Raw genomic sequence first — 16,705 nt, 5'->3', positions numbered from 1 at the left:
CACACAAATCCAGCAAGCATCGAACTGGAGGCTGGCCAAGCAGAAAAACACATCCCTACCACGTTTTGCTCCAGGAGCAGGCTAAAGCAAAACCAGAAATGAGAAGCCACAGAGGGGCTGAGCCTTTGACCCCGCAGTAACAGGACTCTGGTCCAGCAAGCACTGGACAGACATGCCCTGCCCCCTCCACTTCACAAGCTTATCTAGCAACGATCTTCATACCTTAAACATGCTCAGACCTAAAAGCCCAAGCCCCGTCCATCAGCCAAGTCAGTGGAACCATTTCTGAGTCCTAACTGCCAGGACTGTGGCCCCAAGGTACTGTGGCGAAGGCCCCCTGTGGCGAGCAGCTGAGCTCGCTGGAAGACATCCATCCAATCCAGCTCTTTGCTGCAGGGACAGATGACACAGCTCCTTTCTAGCCTGCTAGATGCTTTCTTTACCTCCCATACTGTGAGGCCAGAAGTTCTGGTTCAGAGAGCCCAAATCACCAGGACTGTTTTGGTTTGAAATACAATTTGGGTTCATGAAGCGCCCCTCATTAAACTCCCCACATCTGTTTGCACACCCATATCAGATGCTGGGGTGAAGCCTGAATTCATGGTGGGGAGGTGGGGGGTGGGGGTAGGAGACAGCAGAGCACCAGGAGCCCTCCTAACCACCCACTCTGTCCTATCAAGAATGGAGCCTTCATTTAAAACCATCCTGGATACTCAGGGCCTCAGCATTTCCAGACGAACCAGACCAGCTCTGAGAGTAGGAAGCACACACCTCTCGAGGAAGGAGAAAGCGGGCCCATGCTCACTGGCTGGAAAATGTCCAGTATGTACAGGGGTTAAGCTTCTCCTGCAAAACATAAGAGGACATGTGTAGAAGAGCAGAGCAGAGCAGTGGCTCAGGCCTGCAGCCCACGCTCGGGAGGCTGAGACGAGACAGAATTCCAGGACAGCCTGAGCTAAGGGTACTTGCTACCTTGCAGAGGCCCAGTGCCTCTTCTGACCTCCAACAGTACCTGCACGCATGTGGTGCACATCTGACCTCTCTACATCTCCACATGTGTGCTGTACCCAGCCCCAGAGGAAATAAGTGTATTAAAATCATCTTTAAATAAAACACATAGAAAGACTTTAAATCTTATTACATTTGTGGTAGAGACTTGCTACGCAGACCAGGCTAGCCTTAAACTTGAAGTTCTTGCCTCCAAGGGCTGAGATGAGAAAAGCATGCATTATCACACATGGCTTCCAATGCTTTTTAAAAGCTGCACTGTAACTATCCCCCGGAAGATGTACATAAGCCAGGCTTCCGACACATGCTGTGAGCGGAGTCCTACAATATGGAGAAGCTGGTACCACCAATCACACACAATGTCTGGCTATGTGGCCCTGGCTGGCCTGGAACTGGCAATGTTCCTCTGCCCCCAAGTGCTGGGATAATAGGCAGTGCCACCACATGTGGCTTTATTGTTTCCAGCCCAGGTTACTCTACTCACCAAGTAGCTAAGGCTGATCTTGAACCCTACTGCTCTGCTGCTTAAGCTACCAGGTGCCAGGTTCCATCCAGGCACCAACACAGTTGCTTTGAAACTTATTTTTAACTCCAAAATCAGTACAGTTGGTCCTTTGGTATCCAAAAGGGTTGGGTACTGAACCACCCACCTCCCCACCTGCGGTGGCGTGAATGAGAAGTAGCCCCCACAGGCTCGTGTACTGAACACTTGGCTGGCAGTACTGTCTGGGAGGTTGTGAAACTCTTAGAAGGTGCAGCCTTGCTGGAGAAGACACATCACTGCGGGGCCGCCTTTGACCGTTTACAGCTCTCTCTGCTTCCTGTGTGGATTAAGATGCATCCTGCCCTGCTCTCTGCTCTCCAACACTGTAGGGCCCTAGCCCAAATAAATGTTCTTTAAGCTGCTTTTGTACAAAGTACTAAGCAAAGTAGCCACATGCACCGCAGACGCTGCATCCAGTCTCATTGTTGTTTTTGTTTTTCAGACAGGGTTTCTCTGTGAGCCCTGCTGTCCTGGAGCTCACTATGTAGACCACACTGGCCTCAAACTTGGTTTTGTTTTTTTAAATGTCACTATATGTATGTCTGTGCATGTGCTCTCCAATACTCACGGGGGCCAGAAGAGGGCGTCAGATCCAAAGGCATTCATGAGTCACCCAGTGTGGATCTGAGTGAGACCTGAACTCCATCTGATCCCGGTAGAGCAGTAAGTGATCTTAGTCACCGAGCCCCTCGTCCTGTGTTTTTGGGTTTTTTTGTTTTGTTTTGTTTTGTTTTGTTTTTGAGACAGGGTCTTGTGTGGCTCAGTCCAGTCCTGAACTTGATACATAGCTCAAAGCTGGCCTTGAGCCCCAGAGCCCCTGCCTCTGCCTCCTGAGTACTGGGATTACAGGTATGAGTCGCCTCACCGGGCCTCTCATGTACAGTTTACGTCAACTCTAGATTGCGTGTAACACTGTAACAGACATTACATGCAAATGGTTGTTGCATTATTTAGGAACTAATGACCCGAGAGCGTGCGCTGTGTCTCTGTTGTAGCGTCTGCTGTGAACAAACGACCCCTCTCATAGCTTCTGTGGTGTATTTTCTCACTTATGCAAGCTTTGCTGGGTTGCCCATTTAAAAACATTGCTAATGTTGAAGTCCCTACGCACACAGGCCATGAAGCCATAGGCCTGAGCAGCCATTATCAATCAATTCACTAGCAGCACTAAGAATCTTCCACAAAAATACTCGGCGTATGTCAGTTGCTTTCCTATTGCTGTAATAAAACCCCATAACCAATGCAACTTATAAAGAAGGGGGTTTATTTGGGCTTCTGGTTGTAGAAGGTTAGAGTCTATGGTGGCTGAGCAGGTGCCGGGCAGCTGAAGCAGCAGCCGACAGCTCACATCTGGAACCACGAGCTAACTCGGGGTATGGAAAGAATCTGAAACCTCAAACCTGGGCTCCAGTGATTTGGCTTCCTCCAGCAAGCCACACCTCCTAGTGCTCCCCAAATAGCCAACAACAGGGTATGCCAGACACTTGGGGGAGACGTCCTGCTCAAGTCACCACCACAATGTACATACTAAGCAGATGATAAAAAAGACTGTGACCAGGCCTAAAGGGCAAAGCTCAGCGGTGGACTACGCATGAGAAACGGCCCTGGGTTAGAGCCCCATCACCCATCCTCCCAAAAGGAAACCATTTTAAAGAAAAGTCAACGAGCAACAGTTCTGGCAGAGAGCCAGACAGGAGAAACCATGAGGGCTGACCCTGCAACAAGGGGCCCATCTAAACTCAAGACCATGCCACATGGAGGAAGTGAAGCTTGCTCTAGGCGGGAAGAACAAGGTTGCCCACAGGGCCCCAAAGAACAGCAGCCACACAGAGGCCACTAGGGCATCACTGGGCTCCAGGACCAGAAGAAGCATAGGAGAAAAGTGCTGGTCCTTTTTGCCCTACAGTTTCACTCCTGGGGACTTCCCTAAAGGAAGGTGGTAAACAGAACAGACAGAGAGATGTCTGTCTACTGCACCACAGCACAGTAAAGACAAGAAACCTGACCTTTTAATCACATGACCCCTCTGATAGAACACTGGCTACAATGCCTTCTCCAGGGCTGCCATGAACATGTCATAATACTATGTGGTCTTCACACCCTACACTTTGAAGTCTATAATAGGCATCATACACACACACACACACACACACACACACACACACACACACACTTTCTCCAGCACCCTGTTACTGTTATCTACACTTCTCAAGTACAAAAAAAAAAAAAAAAATCAGGAACCAAAAGGTCAAAGAGACCCTAGTTTGAGATCAGGCCGTCACTGGATTTCTACTTTGAGCAATCAGCGCATTTGGGCCAAGCCCTGCCTCAGCTGATATTAGCAGTGTATATACCTTACAATGGAATGTCCTAAATGCAAAGGCTCAGACGCACAGAATTCTGGGAACTCAGCAGAACAGTGCATGCGAAGCTCTAAGGGCCAGCCAGTGCCATCAGCACTCGCCCACACTTGTCCCAACCCACAGCCTATCACTTGAGGCTTAGAAACCTCAGTCTCTCCTCCCACTACTACTCTCCTCAGTGATACTGGAGTAAGAGCTAGCCCCACAAAGTGCCTAGTTTGTCATACAAACGTGCAGGACCAAGATGGGTCCGGTGCCTGTAACCCAGCAACTGGGAGGCAGAGGAAAGAACAGGCATTTAAGGCCATCCCTGGATACAGAGCAAGTTCAATGCTAGTCCTGGCTACAGAAGACCATTTCAAGTTTTTTATAAATTAAAATTTAACAGAAATGGTGCAGGACATGAAGAGTCAGCCTTAGTTCTATGTCTGCATTCTGCTAATTAGTCATACAGTGGGAGGACCCGTCCTGGGGACCTAGCAACTAGTGATCAACAATTTCAACAACTATCTCTCCTGGGGCTGAGAACGTGTTTCAGCTAGTAGAGTGTCTGCCTGATGTGCAGGAAGTCCTGCACTGGATCCCCAGCACCACACGAAACCAGACATGGTATCATGTGCCCAGAGCTCTACGTGGAGACTGAAGTTTTGGGTCATCTGTGACTACACAGGAAGTTTGAGTACAGCTTGGTCAACCTGAGCCTCCGCCAAGCCCCTGCCTCAAAAACAATGACAGCGCTAGAAGAAAGAATTCTGAACGTTCTCACCATAAACAATGATAAATGCCCCAATAGATAAGGTAAGGATTTAAACATTACATAAAGTACTCATGGACATAATTTTATGTTCAGACCACCTTGTTCTTGCACGAGCCATGTGATCTTCCACAAGGCATCTCATAACCTTTCAAGTCTCCATTTCCATATCTGCAGATCGAAGTGTGGCAAGATACGGTAACGAACGACTCAAAGGCTAGCCTGGTGCTCTCCTTGCACAATCAGCCTGGAAGCAACACTCAGAGGGAGGCCCAACGCTGGTAAGGATGAGGCCCCAGAGCAAACGCTGGAATCTGAATGCAGGGCCCTCCCCACCTTACTCTGCCCTGAAATTTTACAGGGTTTTATAGTCCAGGGATTCTGAGAACGAATCCAATGTGACAGTTTACATGACAAATGGTCAACTCATTGCAGATACACAAAGCCTATTTCAAGTGCCCATATGTGAAGCCCGAGAGACAGCACTGTATATAATTATCCTGTTAATCCTCTACCCTGTGACAACATAGACACATGTCTACGGATGGGGAGCTGGTCTCGGAAACGAAGTGCTGGGTCTGAGCTCGCAGATACATAAGCAGCCATGAAGGATGGAGATCTGGAGGGGGGCGCCATCAGTAGCCCAAAGCTGCCTTCCTCTCTCATCTCCCTCCCTGTGTCTTGCTTCCTGCTTACTTACCTGAGTCCCAGCACTATCTGCTTTACTATCAAACACATGCTGAGGTGGAAACGTGGCTTAGCTTGATGCTAACTCATCTTCCCGAGGACCCACATTCAGTTCCCAGCACCCATGTCAGGCGGCTCAGACACACCCCAAACTCCAGCTCCAAGGGATCAGATGCCCTCTTGTGATCTCGTGGCAAGCGCACAGAGTCACAGAAATAAAACCTGCCTTCTCTTTAATTGGGCATATGGAGTCGTGGCTCACGCCTTTAATCCCAGCACTTGGGAGACAGAGGCAGATGAATCTCTGTGAGTTGGAGGTGAGCCTGGTCAGCCAGCGCTACACAGTGAGACTCATGTGCCCTCAAACAAAACAGTAAGCTCCTGGAGCAGCGATGTCCGGTGAGTCTGTGACAATTCACTGATGCAGCATGGGTGAGCAGAAGCTGAGTGTGCCCATGAAAACTTGCCGTCTTCAGAAGAGAAAAAAGTGGGCCAGAAAACAGGGTTAGTATCGAGGGTGAGCCGACAAGGACCATTGACAAGCATCACTCCTTGGCTCCTTCAAAGCACAAAGTACAGCTCACCAAGGTTGGTCACGCATGTTCAGAGAAGGGAAAAAAAATCCAGTTTCCCAGAGTGCCCTATATTACCACCTAGAACAAAAGCCCTATTTTAAATAGCTCATTCATTGGGCTGGAGAGATGGCTCAGCCGGTTAAGAACACTGCTCTTCCAGAGGTCCTGAGTTCAAATCCCACAACCACATGGTGGCTCACAACCATCTGTAATGAGATCAGATGCCCTCTTCTGGTGTGTACTCATATACAATAAATAAATAAACATTTATAAATAAATAAATAGCTCATTCACCAGTGCAAGTACATGCTTGGTGATGCCCAGAGCTGGTGAGGTTTACAGCCCGCCTGTTTGGAGAGTTGGTGTGACACTACATGACAAGTACACAAACCAAGCAAAGGGGTTCCACACTCAAAGGTCCTTTTGGGTCTAACAACATGTTACACAAGCTCATGGATATCTGTAGCCTGGAGATCTTCCTAGCATGCAGTGAGTTAACAGACTATGCGCCTGGCTTTGCACTGACTCCTTCAATCCTCATAAATGCCTTGGAAACAGTGCTGCCAACACTCCCCCTCCCGGCTGGGGACTAAACCCAGGGCACTTACCCTAGACAAGCACTCTCCCACTGAGCTACAACAGGATAGAAACAGTTTATTGTTGTTGGGTTTTAGTGGAGGTTTTTTGGTTGGTGGTGGTTTGTTTGTTTTTGAGTCAGAGTCTCATGTGGCCCTGGCTGGCCTGGAACTCAGCGATCCTCCTGCCTCTGCCTCCCAAGTGCAGAGGTTAAAGACATGCGCTATCACACTAGTGAACAGCAACTTTTACTCTCACCATTTCAGAGATAAGAAGACAGACAAGGACCTCATCCTGACCTTCCACCTCCAGTGCCCTTTTACAGCCTTGGATGCCTGGGATCGGTGAGAAACGCCAAGAATGGCAGGCAGCTCCTGTAACTAACTAAAGGCCAACCAAGCACACTACTGGCTGCTCTCAGGATCACAGGTGTCCCCCTGGGGTACACTGTCAGCCTGACCTGACCTGACAATCCCCACTCAGATCTTCCTTTCCAGATGAATGTTGGGTTTAAGAGATCCAAAGAAATCTGGGCAGTGGTGGCCCAGGCCTTTAATCCCAGTGCTCAGGAGGCAAAGGCAGGCAAATCTCTTTGAGTTTGAGGCCAGCCTACTCTACAAAGTGAGTCTAGGACAGCCAGGACTGTTACACAGAGAAACCCTGTCTCAAAAAACTAAGGGTGTTGGGGGAGGGAACGAGGGAAGGAGAGGAGAGAAAAAGAGAGAGAGAAATCCAGCCACAGAAAACCAGACACCGCTAGGGTCTTCCACTCAAACTGTCCTGCTCTCACACTGCACACCCCACCTGTAATACTATGCTAGACCACACACACACCTACACCTATCCATTTTTATACCTATCCATCTTTACCTACCAAAAAAAAACAGCACTCACATGGTTTATCCTCATCTAGGGAAGCTGTTCACATCATTAATAGGCAAATCAGTCATTCAACACACACTGATGGAGCCACAACACATGCCAGGGACAAAGGGACAATGTTGCAGCACTCATAATGGAGCAAAGGGATTTATCGGTTCCCTCCCAAAAATAATAAACAAACTTAGCAGGCCGAGTAAAAATGGTCAATGGGGCATGCCCAGAGCCATATACATCACCAAGTGCCCAAGGCTCCGGATGTGAATCACAGGAAATAGATAAGGAACCCTGCAGAGGTTACCCACCAACAGTTCCCAACAAGCAGTGTCATAAAGGCTCAATCTGCTGCTGGCTTTCTTGTCACTCTAAAAGCCATGGATGCTGGCATTTCTGCAAAAAGACCTGTCCTGGTATTGGGTCAGGTCCTGCTGGTGGAGGCTAAACCACCACCAATGCTTCCGGGCTAGAAGGCTCCTTTCTAAAGCCACACGATAGGGTACCTCCAGCCTAAGAGCTGTTATTTCAAAACCTGAACCAAAATACAAACGTCTACCTCCTACACTAAGCCCAAACTTTCTCTGTCACAATGGCTAGATCATTCTGCTTCAGTTTCTCATCTATAAAATAATCATCCCAGAAGAATCCAATTGGCAGGAGCTTTTGAGTAGGACGGACCTGGAGTCACATGGTAACTGCTCCTACCTCCCTGGGGCCCCTGAGCGGGTTACCACTCTCTCTGAGCTTTTGCTTCTTTATCTGCAATTGGAGGAAATTGTTCTAGGGCTGGGGTTGACAGAACAGGTTATCAAGATTGTGGGCACCACCTGGCAGAAGGAAGGGGGCACTTGTGACTAACTAGAGCTCTAGGAGTAGGTACACAATTGACCATGCAGTTTCCTGCAACCTCCAATTCTAGGACCCTCAGTGCACACCTCAAGCCCAAAGCTGTCACCTCAAATCTCAGGACAGCCAGAAACAATGGTTTACACATGCATGCATGTGAAAATGCTCCTGACTAAATGCGACTTCACCAGAGGGGCTGTCTGCAGGGTGTACACTAAGAAAGCTCACAGCAGAATCCTCAACACTAGCCAGAGAGATGGTTCAGCATGTAAAGGAATGTTCTTGTCATGCAAGACCTACAAACTGAGTTCAATCCCTGGAATTCATACAAAGGTAGAAGGAGTTGTCTCTCATCTATGCACACGTGCACAGCACAGGGAGAAATTCTGAATTGGCTCCCTGAGAGGCCAACCTGCTAGGGCAAGGCGACACCACAGGGTGGGCACATACATGATCCTCCCCTCTTTAGGAAAGTACAAAGTACAAGAGAGGAGGAGACTAAATATGTAAAAGCAGAGAAGACCCAACAAGATCCAAGCCACCAGCAGAGAAACCTGAGCAACAGGACAATATGAACAAGCCTGACCTGAACTCCTACCAGTCACAGCTCCAAGGAAAACTCCCCTAGCTCACTGCTACTTGGAAGCTGCTTAAGAGCCATTTGTACCAGCTGAGCTGGTACAGGCAAAGGTATTTTTCACAGTTTGACCACAACCACACACCATAATAACATTTTGGTCAAGAACCAACTACACACGCCATTTGTGCTCCCCAAGCTGAGGACACCTGGTGAGAAGAGCCTAGCCATGAGGCATAGGCTGTATTTTAAATTAGAGATGGTTCCTGGCAAATGTAATCCCACTTTTTTTTTTTTTTTTTTTTTTTTTTATATGTATGAGCACTACAGTAGCAGCCAGTCAGATAATGGTTTCGGAAAAGATCCTGATGAGTTCAGCACAAGAAGAGGAAGTTTCAGGGAACAGTTTAAGCAGAAGTTCGGGGTCAGAGCCAGGGGGAACAGCTGCCAGAGCCCCACACTGTGGTAAGAACTCTGGGGCCAGAGGCACTGGACTGGAGTTCTCACCAAGCTGGGGTTTACCTGGGCTGGTCCCTAAGGCTACCAGCTTTGGGTGAGCGACTCCAACTACAGCAGTCTCGTAAGGGTTGGTGCTGCTGCCCAGACCAGCTGGAAGGATACGTGAACAGCCAGCCATCAGCTACCCATGGTCATAAAAATAATCTTTTAACAGCAGCCAACATGCCTCTCACACTTTAACCATGCAAGGCACTGCCTACATACATGTGCTTCCATACACGCTCAGGCAATCCCCATAATAACCTCTCCATGGCAAGGCCACAGGCAGTAACCACCCTGGCAGGAGGATGCTAATGACTAGTCCACTGCTTTGGACCAAACAGGGAAGGTAGAGGTGTCAGAAGCAGGGCGGCAGCGGGAAGCACAGGAGAGGGAAGGCAGGAAGGCCCACCAGCATCACCACGTGACTATCGTCACCCTGCTTCTACCTGTGTCTCTAGCTCACCCAGAAACTTAAGACTTGGGTAGACGTAATAGCTGTCCACAGAACAAATGACAAGGAAAATGGCTGGGGGTCGGGGAGACTGGAGGGAGATAGCTCAATGGTTCAGAGCACGACTTCCTCTTTCAGAGGACCCAGGTTTGGTTGCCAGCACCCACATGGCTCCAAATCACCCATAACTCCAGTTCCAGATCTGACACTCTCTTCTGAATTCCGCAGGAACCAGGCATGCATGTGGTGCACAGACACACTTGTAGGCAAAACTACCCCATACACAGAAAATAAATAAACCTTAAAAAGGAAGATAAAAATGACTACATGGAACAGGGCCAGAGTCAGGACAGCCTAGGCAGGCCCTGGTTTCCTCATCCGTACCATGAGAGTAGTGTGGGCCTGTCTCACAGCCCTGCATGGAGTATTAAAGCAGCTCCTGCTGCTCTTATAGGGCGTCCCACACTGGAGAACACCTCAGTAGTCAGGGTGTCAGGCTGGCCGTCACTGGGCTAACCGTGCAGAATGTCCACTCATGTCAACTGTCTATCAAGGCTCTGTGGGCCCCATTCATTATCTAAGATTTAAACCGATCAGAAATAGCTGTTCTGTCAATGACCAATCACCCAATTAGGAGCCTGCATGGTGACCTCTGAGGAGCAGATAGATGTGCCCATCAACCAGAGATGGCAGACCTCTCCAGCTAACTGTGCCTATCTGCCTTTTTCAGACCACAGCCAGCCTGGCCAGACCCTGATACCTCTCAGGTGACACCTACAGAGGCATCCACCCCCTCTTTTCCTCCCTCTTCCATCTTCAGGACCTCCCTACACAGCATGGCTAGAGGACTCGAGCTAAAACACCATTGCTCCACCAGCCTGCTCAAATTTCCACCTGCCCTGTGAGAAATGTCACTGGCTCCACACTGTCCAGACCAAATGCAAACTCCTGAGCTTAGCCACTGGCATTTGGCAGCGAACACTTCCTCTCCATGTCACTCAAACCCACCCTGCTGACATCACACTGACCTTGGACTTGGTGCAGTGGACTCTAAGGCTGATGGTGCCCCACCCAAGCCTCCCCTTCCTCTTTGGCTGGGCAAGGTCTCCCTGGGCCTCAGGCCCAGCCCCCAAGCTGACTGAGGACTGGGATATCTACAGGGCTTCCCGGAAGAAGGAGAACACCTGACTAGCATGCACACATGGCCCTCCAGAGTTCTTACCGAGAACGTTTCCCTTTCAGCTGGATAACTTCTTAAACACACTTTTCTTCCTCTCCAGACTGAGAGGACAGGGACTGTAGCTTCCATCTGTGTCACATACACTTGGGTATACAAAATATGACAGAGTAGCTATCGCCCCAACTTACTATGTGGCAAGTGTATTAAAAATGCCATTTCGGGCTAGAGAGATGGCTCAGCGGTTAAGAGCACTGACTGCTCTTCCAGAGGTCCTGAGTTCAATTCCCAGCAACCACACAGCGGCTCACAACCATCTGTAATATGATCTGATGCCTTCTACTGGTGTGTCTGAAGACAGCTACAGTGTACTTACATATAATAAATAAATAAATCTTTTACAAATACAACAACTCTGCTTTTTAAATGCCATTTCTGGGCCAATGATGGAAAGAGAGAACCAATTTCCCAAAGTTATCCTCTGTCTTCCACACACAGATTATGGAGCACCTCGACACACACACACACACACACACACACACACACACACACACAAGATACATTTAAAACCATTTCCTTTTCCTGGTGAATATGAAATATGAAATGTTCCCCTCACGCTGAACATTAAGGAACTGAGGAGAAGGAAGGAGGGGTGCTCACTTAGGTCACACAGAAAGGCAATCAAGACTCCACCCAGACACGCCCCACTCTGAAGGCAGCTAGGGAGAGGCAGCCACCTCTCAGCTCTCACTACCTTCCTACTCAGTGCCAAGGAAGACTTCCAGAGCACCAGGCAGCCAGGGCATGGTGCAGGTGATAAGGCTCTGCGCAGACAAGAAGAGCTCCTGCATTCGGTCACCTGGCCTTGCCCCCTCAATCAAAAGGGGATTCCACCCATAAAGACATCTGATTTCTTTCTTTTCTTTTTTTAGAGAGGAAGTGATTTTTGAGACAGGATCTCTCTATGTATCCCAGCCGGCCTGGAGCCCTGCTATGTAGAGCAGGAAGGCTTTGAATTCATAGAGATCTGCCTGCTTCTGTCTCCCAAGCACTGGGATTTGTAAAGGGGTGCACCGATGTATCTAGCTCTAAGTCTAGCTTCTTATACACTGTTGTCTGTGGTCCCAGGCTGAACCTTCCTCATCAAGCTTTTGCAAGGCAAAAATCAACAGCTTCTGGCAGAGTGGATGACACATGGCAAGAGCCCCATAAATATCTCCACCTCCTTACACTGAAACAGTCTGTAAATGCCTGGAACAGCATTACACTAGCTGATCCCAAAGCCAGTGAGTGTGCAGTACACTAGCCCAGGCTTGCACACCCAGCCGTCATCGAGGACCCGCTGCAAGCCCCTATTCCTGCAGTCAGTACTTGAGACACTCACTGTCTCACAGAGGGTCTAAGCTACAGGCCTGCAATTCGCACCGTTCACCTAACCCTCTAGGCTTCAGATACTCCTTAAACAAAAACAGGCTGAGCAGTCACTTTCCGAACCCTGGGCCAGTGACAGTGGTGTCCACCATGTCCCAAGGTTGCATCTCAGGATACAGGATACACACACACACACACACACACACACACACACACACACTTCATTCCACCAGACCAAGAACACTTAAAAAGCCAAGAGTATGGAACCCAGCTCAGGCTGCATGCTCCCTTCTTTCTCTACAGCTCACACTTCTGAGCCTGCACTGACAGTAAGTACTGTCTCCCTTATCATTAGAAAAGAGTCACTAGGTATCTCTCCCATCATGTTGCTCAGACTGGACCTGAACTTCGGAGTAGCTAGAGTCATAGGTGTGTGACGCTGCCTGGCTTCCCACGCTCTATTCTAGGCCCCTCACCAGTGGAAGCCAGAGGGCCCACATCCATGTCTGCCTGGGTCTCTGCTGGCTCCTCGGCACACAGGCAGCACACAGCAGCCTCATGATGCACACACACCTAAGCAGTGGTACCCTGCAGCTTCAGATAGGTACCCAGTCAGTGCTGCGAGGTGAGCACTTCCCTAACAGTATAGCACTTCCAAATTACAAATAGAAAAACCTACCTTCAAAGGTATGTTTGCCATTTTCTTAATCTTCAACTAATAATCATAGGTTACTTATCAAAAATAAAACTGGCTGGATTTACTGAACAGGACAAACACACGTGGGGTCTCTAAGTTGAACTATGCAGTTTTTTTTTTAAGTTATATTGTTTGCTTGCTTATTTATTTACTTATTGGGAAAAGGGAGACGGGACTATATTGAGTATGCAGGCTAGAGGAAGACTTGGTTTTTTATACATACATATATATGTATGTATGTATGTATGTATGTATATAGGTTCTGGAATTGAACTCTGTTCCCCAAGCTCGGGAATAGTCACCTTTAACCCGAGCATCTCTCTGGCATCTCCCTGGATCTTATTCACAGGAGGAGACCACTGAGATGCATGAAGAGTCTAATCCGTGATTTCCCCTTTTAACAACAGGAGCGACCTCTCCTACCAGCTCTTGTCATCAGTGCCATCTGTGAGCCAGAGCAGGTCCTAAGGCGCCTCCTTGGCCTCTCGCTGTTCCAGCCCCACCACTGAGCACCAGCATCTTAACTCAGAGTAAGAACCTTGAAGTCAGAAGCCAGAGCTCTGCTGGTGCTCTGACACTGTGAAGCACTTAGGGACAGTAGTCAAAAGAGTGTCTGCTAAGGGAATGTAAATAAACCCCACTCTGAACAGGGACAGTGAATTTGACTCCAAGAAAAATCATGGACTCCACTCCAAAGTCAACTGCATTTAAAAATCTCTCCCCTCAGTGGGTACCCTGGAGCTGGCTAGCCACTTGCTCTACCACCAAGCCTGCTGCAAACAAAACCATGGTCATCTTCATTACTTGGTTACTGATGATACAGCCCTACTCAGCCACTTCTGGTTTGTCCAACCTACCCACATCAGGGCATCGGATTGTTCCAGCATAGTAGTCAGAGGTCACTTTTGGGACTGCGGTACATGAAAAACAAGTCAATGAGTATCAACCCCAGAGTGGCTGCGCTCATAGAAACATCCCAGATCACACCAAGCGATCTCTGGCCTTGAAGTCCTTAAAACAGCTGAGATTACAGGTAGGTGGCACCACGCCCAGCCTTCCAAGCTAGATCTTTCCGAGTTAGGTACTGTTCAAGACCAGATAGACAGGGGCAGAAAAGACAAGACCAAATTCTCTGTCCCCAGAGAGCCGGGGATCAGGCCCGCAGGCTACACTGCCGTTCCACAATGGCCATTTCCTAAGAGATCCACTTGGAGTCTGCAGAGGTAAGTACTTGCCCTCCCTGGCCACACTGGAGCACCCCACCATTCTGGCTCTTGAACAGTGTCATTCCATCAGATATACAACCGTATACAAGGAAGATGGCTGTCTGGAGGCTGCCAGGCATGCTACCACCGCAGGCCAAGAGTGCTCTCCAAAGAGACTGATCGACATTGCGAATAAGTTCCAATGCATGCCCGCTTTTCTTCACCTACCTGACGGAGAAAGTGAAGGCCTAGAGGACTGTGGGGACTAATTCCCATCTGGCCACTCCACCACCCTCTCCTGCTTCAGTGCTGGGGGCACACATAGGAAAACTTCAATCTACTTAAAAAAAAAAAAAATCTCACCCAAAACTGTCCTGGACAAGTCCTTCCTCATGCAGACTAAGATCAGGGGTTCAGACCAGTTTTCAGCCAAGAACAAGAACACGAAAAAACAGTCTTGCCTATGCTTTTGATCAATAGACAGAAAGTTTATCAGCCAATCAGACTTAGTCACCCCCAATCCAGTTTGCTGCACCCTTGATTAAGCAAGGAACAGGGCTCCTCAAAACCATCTAGGGTCCAAAATCCACTCCTAAACACCTACCAGGCAGGACGGGAGACGCCTGCAAGGCTATGAGGTACTGCGCGGAACAGGTGGGTTGCCTTCCCTCTCAGTCTACCTTACAAGGAAGGCTTCCTTGGCCATGTGAGGTAGTAATCTGGCCCTTCCACCTAGATGGTAAGCCTGCTCTGCAGGTATCCAGGTAGATGAGAAGGTACAGGGCTATGGGGGAGTGGGAAACGGCACACCTAAGGCTCCTCAGGTATGTTGTGCCTGGCTTCATTACCAAAACAAACATCGTGAGCCGCTCACCTGATCGGCAGCACCTCCAAAATCAGCAGTTCCGACCCTTACAAGCTGACAGTTCAGGGGGAAAGGAAGGCTGCGCCTGCTGGAATGCATCCTGTCCAGGCTGTACGGTTAGGCTGCTGAGCTTGGTGTCCTCCAGCCCCAGGGCTGCGGCCTCACAAGAGCGATTGTGAGTTCACCCCTGTCCACTTGGCTTACCCACCGTCAGCACTCGGCTCCCAAGTCAGGCAGCCCCTCAAGACCCCGCTGGATTAGCTGCACTGCCTCTAGGGCCTCCCAAGGGAAATGCCCTGCTCTGCCTTCCGGATACACAGATGCCTCCCTTCTCTCCCTCGACGGCTTGTTCACTCACACCGAAGCGGTCTCTCCAGAAAGGGGCAAGCCTAGGAAAGGCACAGCACCCGGACCACCCCCACCCTGGTTGGGGCTCTCCCCCGCTCGCCAGAGGCTGCCAAGAAAGAGCCTCCTAGGAACAGGGGAGGGGACACCTGGGTCAGGAGCAGGACACGGAGCAAGCAGGGTCTAGATGGGAGGGTGAGGGTGAGAGCCACGCAAGGCTGACGCAGGCTAGACTAAGTCGTGAGAATTCGGGGGGGGGGGGGACGGCTAGGGCCGGGGGCAGGGAGATGCAGGAGGGGGACACAGCTGGAATAGAGAGGCCAGACTTGAGGACCACGGAGAGAAGATTCCACGAGGGTGAAGGAAACAAATCTAGGCTGAGTTCACTGGAAAGGGGTTGTCGGGGTGCAGGCTGGGGTCATAGAGAGAAGAAGAGTTTGGGGAAAGAGGGCCTAGATTGGGCCATTGGAGCGAAAACCACGTTCCTAGCTTGGGCCCTGGGACCGAGGCAGGGGCTCGAGTTCAGCCCATGGGTTGAAGGCCTGCGAGAGGGGTGCCTGGCCTGGCTCCTGAAGGAAGGAAGGTCTAGCCTGGGATAAGCGAGACTAGCCTAGACATGCAGGGAGAAGAACTGGGTTCCACATGGAGCCCAGAGCAAGGCCATAGGCTATCAGGGCCTCCCGCCGCCCACTCCAGACTCGAAGAGTGGCGTCGGCCCAGGGTCCCGGACCCCGCCCCTCCCCCACCCCGGATCCCTACCCTCCCCCGGCCGGCGGGTCGGTAAGGGAGTGGACGCGAGCTCCCGCAGTGAGGGGGTCCTGGGATAGAGCCGTGAGGGGGGTCCTTTTACCATGGTGGCGGCGGCGGCGACGGTCCCTGTCCCGGCGTCTGTGGCTCTCCCCCCGCAGCAGGGCCCGGCGCTTCCACTTCCCCGGGTGCCCAAGAGTGAACATCCGGGTCAGCGCCCCCCTCCCCCCCTCCCCACCCCCCCCCGCGCCGGGCAGCCACCACCTTCCTTCCCCGCCCCGGCCAGCCCGGCCCGCCCCCCAGCCGCCAGCTCGCGACCAATGAGCGCGCGGGGCCGCAGCGATCGCCAAGTATGGAGCGCCGCGCGGGGGGCGGAGACGGGGGCGGACCCTGTGGTCGAGTGGGCGTGCCCTGTCACGGGAGAGGCGGGCCAGGCGCAAGGGTCCTGCGCGACCAGGGCTGCGGTGTTCCGGAGGGACAGGGCCTGCTTGTGTCCCTCCTCTGACTGTCAGCCACGCTTCTCGCAGCTGCAGGACGCGG

At 50.6% G+C, this 16,705-nt stretch overlaps 1 protein-coding gene across 2 annotated transcripts in view; it reads right to left on the bottom strand.

Moving 5' to 3' along the window:
• Positions 1-16,387, bottom strand: part of CAPZB (capping actin protein of muscle Z-line subunit beta) — a 95,856-nt gene extending 79,469 nt beyond the window's left edge. For both annotated transcript variants that reach the window (XM_080921938.1, XM_080921939.1), the window contains exon 1: positions 16,269-16,387. In XM_080921938.1, the coding sequence (XP_080778064.1) occupies positions 16,269-16,271 (3 nt within the window). In that variant the 5' untranslated portion in view covers positions 16,272-16,387. The remainder of the gene's footprint in view (positions 1-16,268) is intronic.
• Between the last annotated feature and the right edge of the window lie 318 nt (positions 16,388-16,705).

Source organism: Micromys minutus (genome assembly GCF_963924665.1).
Source record: "Micromys minutus genome assembly, chromosome: 9".
Taxonomy (NCBI): Eukaryota; Metazoa; Chordata; class Mammalia; order Rodentia; family Muridae; genus Micromys; species Micromys minutus.
Note: the sequence above shows the minus strand (reverse complement) of the source record. Positions and strands in the feature narration are given on the sequence as shown.